This window comes from Tarenaya hassleriana, unplaced genomic scaffold, assembly GCF_000463585.1.
Source record: "Tarenaya hassleriana unplaced genomic scaffold, ASM46358v1 Cleome9, whole genome shotgun sequence".
Classification (NCBI taxonomy): domain Eukaryota; kingdom Viridiplantae; phylum Streptophyta; class Magnoliopsida; order Brassicales; family Cleomaceae; genus Tarenaya; species Tarenaya hassleriana.
In genome coordinates this window covers 2,671,395-2,681,852 of record NW_010971389.1, presented here as the reverse complement: position 1 = coordinate 2,681,852, position 10,458 = coordinate 2,671,395, and the positions used below count along the sequence as shown (strand labels likewise).

General features: G+C 31.3%; 1 protein-coding gene across 2 annotated transcripts in view; it reads right to left on the bottom strand.

Moving 5' to 3' along the window:
* The window catches only part of LOC104804021 (transcription factor bHLH68), a 4,676-nt gene extending 4,292 nt beyond the window's left edge, over window positions 1–384 (bottom strand). The window contains exon 1 of one of the 2 annotated variants that reach the window (XM_010528157.2): window positions 6–384. In XM_010528157.2, coding sequence (XP_010526459.1) covers window positions 6–171 — 166 coding nt within the window. In that variant the 5' untranslated portion in view covers window positions 172–384. The remainder of the gene's footprint in view (window positions 1–5) is intronic. The other variant, XM_010528158.1, reaches the window with a different exon arrangement.
* Between the last annotated feature and the right edge of the window lie 10,074 nt (window positions 385–10,458).

Here is a 10,458-nt window from a genome sequence, read left to right as displayed (position 1 = left end):
AAGAGCCGGCGGCGGTGGCCGGAGGAAGCTATTAGGGGAAATCTGCGGCGGCTGATGTCCCATCAACGGAGGCGGAGGCCTGATTCCGCCGCTCATGCTCCACCAGCTAGGGTTTCCAGCCGCCACCAGCTGCTGCACCGGCGAGCTCTCTAACAGCCCTGCTCTATTCATGTCCTCCCTTCAAGATTCTCTCTCTCTCTCTCTCTGATCTCTCTCTCTCGTGGCCAAAACAAGGGCTTTGTAGAAACTTTGAGAAATGTTGCTTCTGTGGCTGAAGTAGCTGTGTATTTTTGGGGGAGGAAAGAGAGAGAGAAACTCAACGAAACTCAATTTAGATGTTTTGTGATGATGTATTGACGAGGGTATTTGACAAACTCTTCTCTCTCCTTTTTTCGCTTTGATTTCTCTCTCTAGATCGGATTTTATTTAATTTTCTTATTTTTTTTCCCTTTTTTTTCGTATGCTTTTCCCATGCTTTAGCTTTATCTCAAAGAGGACAGAGAAAGGTGGTGGATAGTATACTTTCATTATTTTATTGAAAATATGAGTAGAGAAAAGAAAGCGAGCCGAACGAAAACTCGAAAGGATTATTCGAATATTTCATATATACGGTGCATATAATTTTCGAATATATCAAATATTTTTCGGTATCAACAAGTGTCTTGCATCTACGCCTTGTCTTTTTTTTTAAAAAAAAAAATCGAATATATATATATATATATGTATGGCAGTGTTTGGACCGGGAATAGATGTAGAAAAACATTCTAATTGGAGCATTTCTTAATTTTTTTGCTGGAGGTAAAACAAAAAACAAAAAACAAAAAATCCACCGAAGCATATATACCTACATTTGATCAAATACAATGTTCTTTCTATATTAAATATCGGATTTTGATGTCGAGATAGATTTAAAAAGATTATAATATGCCATTGCATTTAAACCGTGTTATTCTTCAATATTACAATTTACGGTCCATTGGTTAAAAAGTCAAATTAATTCAAAGGGCGGAGAAGGAAATCCTATATTTGAAGTGTCACGTGAAAACGAGTCACAAAAGTTGTTGATGGTCTGAGTGTTTATTGCATCGGATTACGAAATTGCTCGTAACATTTTGTTTTTTAAAATAAAATAAAATAAAAGCCCTTAAGTCTGCCTTGATATATCATTTCTTCGTGGAATTTGTTTTGCCCTTTGCCCTTGTCTTGTCACTTTACTATATACGTACGTGTAACACGGTGCGTATTATATACAGATCTGACCGTTGATCATACGCTTTACTCTCTTATATGCCTGGCGTCTCTAATAAAAATAGAAAACTTAAATTGATCAAGTAAATTTATATGCACAATGTTTCAGTATCTGTATGTGAAATTGGAACCCACATGTCCGAAAGTTTATCCATTCTAATTCAGGAACCAACATTTTATTTGGCTTTCCTACACTCTTATAATACGTATATATATATATATATATATATATATTATATCGATATATGAGAAACTATATATACGCTTTAATAGAACATGGTAGTGTGGGCCAAAAAAGGAGCTAGTATTATTTAAAATACGAGTTTATGTGCACCACTCATTTCAATCGAGGAAAACATTTCTGTGGAAAAAAACCGATTGTATAAAATGTGGCTAGAATATGACTAAATGCTTTCGTCATCGTGACACGGTCGTGGCATAATAATTTGTTTTGTTGCATTGCCTACAGTGATTTAAAAATGATACTGCCTTTTTAAGATACATAAATTTCCATGCTATTTTATTTTTATATACACACAACTAATTTTCAGAAATTTTTCATATACATATATATATATATATATATATATGCAAAGATTTTTTATCTGATTGTCTGCATGCACAATTTCAGAAAATCCGGTGATACAAAGGCAGAAAGACCGTTTTTTTTTGAAGAAGCCAATATCTAGGGTTTGGAGATCCCTAATGTTCTGTCTTCGATAAAGAATGACTACAATTTTCAAGAAATCCTCTATCTACATACCATCTTTCCGTATAATCACATAATTTATATATACTATCACATATATAAAAGTGTAATATGTGAATAAAAAGCGCTTATTTTCTAATTGCTTGGTTTAGATTATCTTTTCTTGCATTATAAAACATTGAATGTTCCAGGCGGCCACATGTATACACACACCAATAATTGGGAGTTTTATTCACCCATAATCTGATATTTAAATACTAATCAACAAATCTAATCGTTTTATAGTTATAATTACAAAAGTATAAGCCGTTCTGTGAATTACTATAAAACATGGATAAGTGCAAGTGAAATGATAACTATATAGAAAGTGTATAAGCCTTGGACTCGAGCCGAATCCTGATGTTGGAACTTGGAACTAGCAAATTATATATATATATATATATATAATAAGAACTCCTTTGAATTCACACTCCATGGCTAAACCATTGCTTAATCCAAACAAGACGTCATATAACTAAAATTAAGAGAGTACAATAAGGCAATTAATTAACCTCGTGAAATTATAAACACTAATAATAATACGGCAAAGGCATGACGATGGTGATGATGCATGGGCCTTGTCGTGACCGTACAAGATCTTTGTCGGAGAGGAAGTGTCGTTTCTTCCCATTTATATTCCAAAATCCTCTCCCTCCCTCTTTCTTATTTTATTCGTCTTTCTTCTCCTACCAATATGCCTACAAACACCAAGCACCAAATTCCTCTTTCTTTGTCTTCCTCTCCTTTGTTTTCCGGTTTTTTTTTTTATAAATAAATTCATTCCTCATTTCTTTTTATTTTTCGTTTCCGTGGTGTAACAAATTTAATGATCCAATATCAGTTTAGAGAGTGTAATCCTATTTAGAATAGGAAAATTTTAGCAACAAGTTTTTTTTTGAATAATCAGGTATCTTAAACTAAGGCTCAGACTAATTCCGAAATCGAGAATCAGCTATGTGATTTGGATTATACGTTCTCTCTCTAATATTGATATTCGAATTCGGGGCATGACATACCTTTTGCGCTCCCTTTTCACTGAACAATCAAATTTGGGTTAGCAACAAGATTTTGTGTACTCTTATGAGTAGAAAACCCTGTCGTACCTTTGTTATGTAAATTGAGAATGAGCAAACAATTGTATGTGGCTGTGTGTGCATGCGTATATACATTTTATTGAATAATCACAATTGCTATAATTTTAATTTTTCAATATTAGCTTTTTCACGAAAGGTAACCGTCCACGAGAAACTAAAAATTATTAATGAAAAAGGAAGGGAAAAAAAGTGATTTGTCCTTTTTGTAAGTAAAAAAAATATAAAAATAGAAAAGGAAAGGTAACTATTTTAAAAAAGGAATGAAGCCGACACATTGTCGTATTAGCCACGACTCGTTAAATCCAACGAGAATGTTAATTTGATTCATTTAATAAAAATTGTTTTTTAATCAATTTAAAATAATACATAAAATAATCGATCATTTTTGAAACTTGTCAATGTCGTTTTATTTTTCTTCCTCGAATTTAGCCCATCAAAGGCTGTGCTCTTTTGTTTTTTTCCTTGTTCATGCTTCGACCATCGCATTATTCTATTCGAATTATTTCTTAATTGAAATGGATACAACATAAATAAACTATATATTTGCCTTTCTATGTATAATATATATTCCTCCCGATAATGCCAAATCATATCATTAAAACGAAAAATGTAAATTAATTAGACTATGTTCCAAGACTTAACCCTAATCCTAGCCACTTTTCTATTACCACGTTTTGTTGCGTTTGTCTAAAGGATACAACCCCTAAATTCTCCGGTTGTATTATATGATTTATTAGTAATGTTTTTAACTTTAATTTTGTGATTAAACGTTAGTTTGTTGCTCCACGAATAAGACATGCTCATATATGATATTCATGAGGCGGTTTTGGTGACGCGTGTAAGAGTTGACGATCGTATACGCAAACAGACGTATATATTCATGTACGTATACGTATAATCACGCATTTATGACTTGCTATATCGTCGTAGAGGTTTAGCCATACCGGGAACTAATATTTTCCCGAGGGGCAATAATTTCTTTACGTAATTCAACAAGCCAATTAATTAGTCCTTAATTGGGTGATTAGTCATTAAGCCAATTAACCGCACATTTATTAAACTGTTTGTTATTTCGTTGTCTCGCTTACGCAAGCTCGGGACCGTTGATATAATGAATTAAAATTCGACGAATTCGATAGTCCAATCTGCTTTGACTAATTTGGCTTTCTTCTAGAAAGACATTCGACACCAAGCATATATAAATAGGAGTTAAGCACATTCTAATATAAATAAATAAAAGCAAACTCATTAATTATTAATCATGACCCAACTTTACTCAGAATTAACGATAATTAGGCACATATTTATGTAATATATATGTGGTTACATATGTGTGTATCATAATTGGTAGACCCATATCTAAGTGGCGATAATACATAAACAAATCATCATTCTCATTAATAGTACACAGATCCCAAAACCCCTAAAATCATGCTTTTTTTTTCTTTTTTTTTTTCGTTGCTTTCTTAATTGTGTTGTCTTCTAATTATAATATATATATTGTGAATTTAAAAAATTTATTATCCTCTTTGCAGTTTTTTCTCCATTCATTGAACCCTAATTACTTTCCATCGTACATAAAGCAGGCAGCTCTTCCTTTTTATATAAATTAATAATATTAACAATTAATCAATATATTAGGTTATCTTATAACTATCAATAGCCAATACAGTAGTATAACACGTAATGATAGAAGTCCGTAATAAATGTTCTCTAATCACTAATAAAACCCCACTGAAAAAATTTACAACACATTTTTAAAAATTAAAGATGAAACTGCTAACTAATTATACATTAAGATTTTACATGATTTTAGAACTACCAAATTATACATTACGTCTTTATATGAAGTTTGTTCTGCAATCGATTAAGGTGGCCATTTCGGTAAGGTTATGCAAAACCGAATCAATATGAACCAAATCATATATAAACGATTGAAATTTTGTGAGTATAATTTTTTAAAGATCGAGGGAAAAAACGAAATAAAATGACAAAAAAAACCCAAATAATTTACTAAAAAAATGAGCATTTTGAAAGGAAAAAAAAAAGCGAATAAAAAAAATGGGCATACTGAACTGAACCGTCAAAATGTGTAATGCTGTCTCGAACAGGCCGAGTGAAGCCCAGTAAGCTTCGCTAAAAGACAAAACTACGAGATATCTGATTTGGGTGAGTGGCCCACAAGGCCCCGCACGTGCAAAACCTTTCTCTTCCCTCCTCTTTTTTTTTTTTTTTTCTTGTCATTGGAAAAAAATTAATTATTCAAGCGAAAAACAATAACAGAAAAAGAAAATTAACAAACAAAAAAAACCCACTTGGGAATTAAATCAGAATAATCGAACTAAACTTTTTCTTTATTTACATATATTCTTTTTAAGACAGAGAGTTAGCACGTGCGACCGACAAAGCGAAGCCGAGTCAACCTTAAATTCATATATGTAATTAAACCCTTCGGATATTACACTGAGTTTCTGTCGGCGGATTTTTGGTTTTATTTAAATCTAATGATCTGAGACTTAGCCATCATGAGCAATAAGATGCTCAAATTTATACATTTTTTTTTATTCATATACACTATGATTTTTGTTTATTTTGCCTCACGTATAGAAATATAATCATATGATCATATCTACACATTATCTGTTGTTTATATTTATTCACACATGAACTCTACTGATATGTGAACTATAGTAATAGCAGTTGTATGCTTCTTAAACTAAATGAGCATGTTTGTGAAATTATAACCCCGGAGATGATATAGATTTATATACATGCTATTAAATAAAGTTGTCTGCATTATTTTTTTTTACACAACATGCATGTAAAAAAAGATGTATAGGTTTTCCATCAGCCAAGAATCTAAACGGAGAGAATGTCAAAACTAATAACAATATACGTGTAAATGTATGTATATATCCATTTTACCCCCCAAAAAAAAATGTATGTATATATTCCGTTTCTAGGCGTAAATTCGTGTCAATGATAAATACGTATTTTCTTTTAACTTTGCAGTGAAGCTAGAGGGCGGGCCCATGAGTGGGCCCCATCACATCAATTGGGTCTAAAACAAACTTTTTTCACACGTGAAAGTGATCTTATTTTGACAGACACTTATGGGCCCTACAACTCGGCCCACTTGGACCCACCCTTCAGAAGCAGTGTTTCGCGCGCGCTCACTAACACCAGAAATTACGTAATTACCCTCAAACACACCATGGTGGCATAGTCTCTCCTTTTGGTACTGCAATACCGATTCTACCCCTCCTCACCTGCCCCGCCCTTGTATAGATACGTATTGTTCTATCCATATTTTCCTCAAAGATAAAATATTGTATATCCAGCACTAATCTATCTATATTTATTTCTTCATTTTGTAAAGGTCACGTGGCCTGTTGATGATTAAGATTGTCTAAATTTGTATCTGTAAGGATAGTTCGATAATTTGTCTCATGTTTTAAAAATGTAATATAAACTGTTGGTTTTTCCAATTGTTCATAATCAAATAAAAAAAATTGAAATTGGTTTAGACCCAGAAAAAATTCAATGTTTTCAATTGAAAATTGGGTGAAAATACGATCTTTTAGCTTCGTTACGGACACACACACATACACACATACATATATATATATTATGTATATCGCTTTTCCGCAAAAGATCAGTATTTTTCGCCCTCGAGTGGAAAATATGCGGTTCAAGGTCAAGGATGGCATCGTAATATAAGTTAGGGGCATATGGTAATTATTACTTCTCAGCAAAATTATATATATATATATATATATTGTGTGAATATCTAACACTGATGTCACCGTGACGTAATAGTTTGCGTCAAACGAGTCAATCGTTGACTCCTTGGTACATTGAATTGCAACAGAAATAAATTTCCATTCCATTATAATTTATAAAACAGTTATCAACTTCTATGATCTACTAGTTTTCTTTTCATTCATATACACGAGATAATTAAAATAAAGTGTCGATGTTCTATGAGTTGGTTGTTAGTCATTAAATTTAATTTAATTTACATTATGTATGTATCTTTATATTCCGTAGATTGTACGTAAACATGCAATTATAATATGTTTAAGTTAAAAAGAATATTTTTTTAATAATTGAAATTTACTTTTGAGGATATAAACAGTGAATATTTCGTGTGCTGATGAACCAGTATGTAATGTATGATATTCTTTCGTTTTCAACCCATTTTAATTGATTAGTTAGTTAATTAATTAATTAATTAATCCTAAATTTGTATTTATTAGTGAATAAAAGGCAGTATCATTGCATCTGGAGTTGAATCATGGGGGGACAATGACAGTTGTATCAATAATTAATCTAATTTTTGTTAGTTATTAATTACTTGATTAGACAAGGATGGTCTTTAATTAATCTCGAACTTTTTGTTTTTCTTTCTAGCGAAAAAATATAGGATTTTACCGAGATACAATAAATTATTTAAGGTTTACCGTATTAATTTCCATAATTATAAAAATTATGCGGTAAAATGCATGAAACCTGTGTGGATTACGTTTTTTAAGTGACTTTTAATAAAAGTTTAATCAGCATATAACTCGAATAAAAACATTGAATTTACATGTTTTTCTCAAAATTTTAAAACATTAATCTAAAAAATATATATTCATATTGGTGTATTGATGGGCCACATGACTTACTTAATGGGCTCTTTCACCAATTGCGTCCAATGGCAAACATATGAGGCCTACACTGTCAATGTGTTACTTGCAAGTATTTTAGTTTTTACACAAGAAAACATTAATGACCATAACTCATTTAGTTAAATTTGTTTTTATAACAAGGGAAGAAATTATCAAATTTTGAATAGAAAAGTCAAATATTTGTAAGTAGCTCGTTTAGTTAATGTCTTAATCAACACGGTGTATTCTATAATGAAGTATATCGTGTATACTAAATAGGATTTTTTTTTCTATATTATAAAAAAATTAGGCGGTGCAAACATGAAAGTATTGTTGGTTCAATGGTTTAATATCTCTTATTCCATCTGCGTTCTACCTGCGTGAATTCGATTTCTAAAGATATTTTATTTTATATTCGCGTGTGTATGTATAATGAAATAATTTTCTAAATCCGCCATTATATACAATCTTTTGTTTTGTATATACGAAATCGATATTTTTTTTTTTATAATCAGAAGATTCACTGCGTTTTCGACCCATACAAGATCAACATGGCGAGGGCAATGAAATGAAATATATGGCGTGCGGGCGAGTGTGTGTACGAATGGAATGACCGAAGGTTATGGCTAGAAATATCAGTGACAGTGATATGCAAGTCAGCCTCCCAATAATAAAATCATTGAAACCCCTATGATGATGATGATGATATGATGATGATGATGATGATGATGATGGAGGGGCAATTAGGTAATTCCATGTGTGGTGGTGGGTGGAGAGATTCTAAAGACTAAAGAGGTTACATCAAAACGTGAGGGATGGGTTTAGTGGCTGCTGTGTCCGAAGATTCACACGGTCTCTTGTTCTACGGGGTCTTCCTTGGTCCAACCGCGATACAAAAATTTCAATGCTGCGTATATATACACATATACCACTATATATATACATACATATACGTATAGTGGTATATATAGTGGTGTGATTAGGCATTGCTCCCCTAAGTTTGGTCTCTTAGTGGGTTTCCACCCTCTCCCTATTGTATGTATATATATATACACATATATATTTGTTATTTCTAGGCATATGAATGTTCTCGAGTACTCTTGCATGGAATATATCTAGCAAGTATTTTTACATGCGCCGACTCAGAAACCATATATGGATACTTATGAATTTTATGTGCATGATCTTCCAGACATGAGTTGAACATATAAAATCTCAGAATCTTGATTTGTGGGATCTCCTTCGGTGTGTGCTTAATCTTTGTAATAACTTTTAATATTCTTATAAATTTATCATATATAGTGGCGGACTTTAAAAAAATTGTAAATGGGGGCAATAGATTTATTATGGGGATATTATATGATTCTATTTTAAATTTTACAAAATTAGAGAAGAAATTTATAAATTTTAATTGTATAAATAGGGGCCTATGCCCCCATTATGATACAAATAGGACGTCCGCCATTATTTATATATATATATATATATATATATATAGCAGAATCATCCTAAAAAACATGGAAGTTGGTATTATATGATCTGATTTCCTTGCAATTCTATTTCCATATTAATTAGATCTTCTACAGTTTTTACAATTTTATAAAATAATCTCAAGACTCTCAAAGAATTAACTGAACTGAAATCCGACTAAAAATAAATGCTTACAACTTTTTTAAAATAAAAAAATGAAAAAATAATTAAAAAATAAAATCTAATTGAAATCCAAAATATACACCCTAACACTAATAGCTATTCCATTTCTCCTTTCCACGAAATGTAAATAATTACTATAAAAACCAATAATTATGGACCAAAATGTAGATCTTGACCTGCGTGTGTGCATAAATATATATACGGAAAACTTCGGCTGTAAATTGTAATCAATCAGTTTACATAATTTGTTTGGTGGACCAACGTGAATATACAACATGTCGTCCGGTGCTACATATTTTAACGGACTAATAATAAGAAATCAATATTGATGATTAGATTAAATCTACAAAGAAAACTAAGAACATTAACACGCAAAACTATGAAGATACACACACGGACACATATCTAATCCGATGGAAAAACCCAACCAATTTTTGAAATGACAAAAGTTGAAAACTTTCATTAATAATTGAATAAAAACAATGGTCTTATATATATAACGGACCTAAGACTGTGACTAAACAGAATAATGTAATTAAGCTTGTTTTGTAGCGAAAAATTTTCAAGGCGATATATAATAATCGTCGTTTCGATTTAGTAATTATCTCAAATCCATTTATTTTTCGAAATCTAATGACGTGTTCTCTGTGCAGCGATTGGATTGGATGCCGACCACGACCATTAGGACTAGGACTGGGCATTTATACCTGTTATCCGTGGGTTTACGGGTACCCGATCTCATGGGTATCCGAAAAATATGTACTCGTCTCTAAATAAAGACGAAGATGGATACATAAAAATGACAACGAAGACAGATACGAGTTTCATTTTTACGAAGACAAGTATCCACGGGTATCCGTAAATATATAAAAATATCAAACATTCCTATATTTTTTAATTATTTATTTAACTATTAGGTTTTAACTTTTAAAAATTAATATATATATTTAAAAAACTTTTAAAAAATCTATATATTAAAATATATATATTTTTATATTTTATATATATTTTTGAATTAAATAATATAATTTTACTAAATATTTGGTTTATATTTATTTAAAAA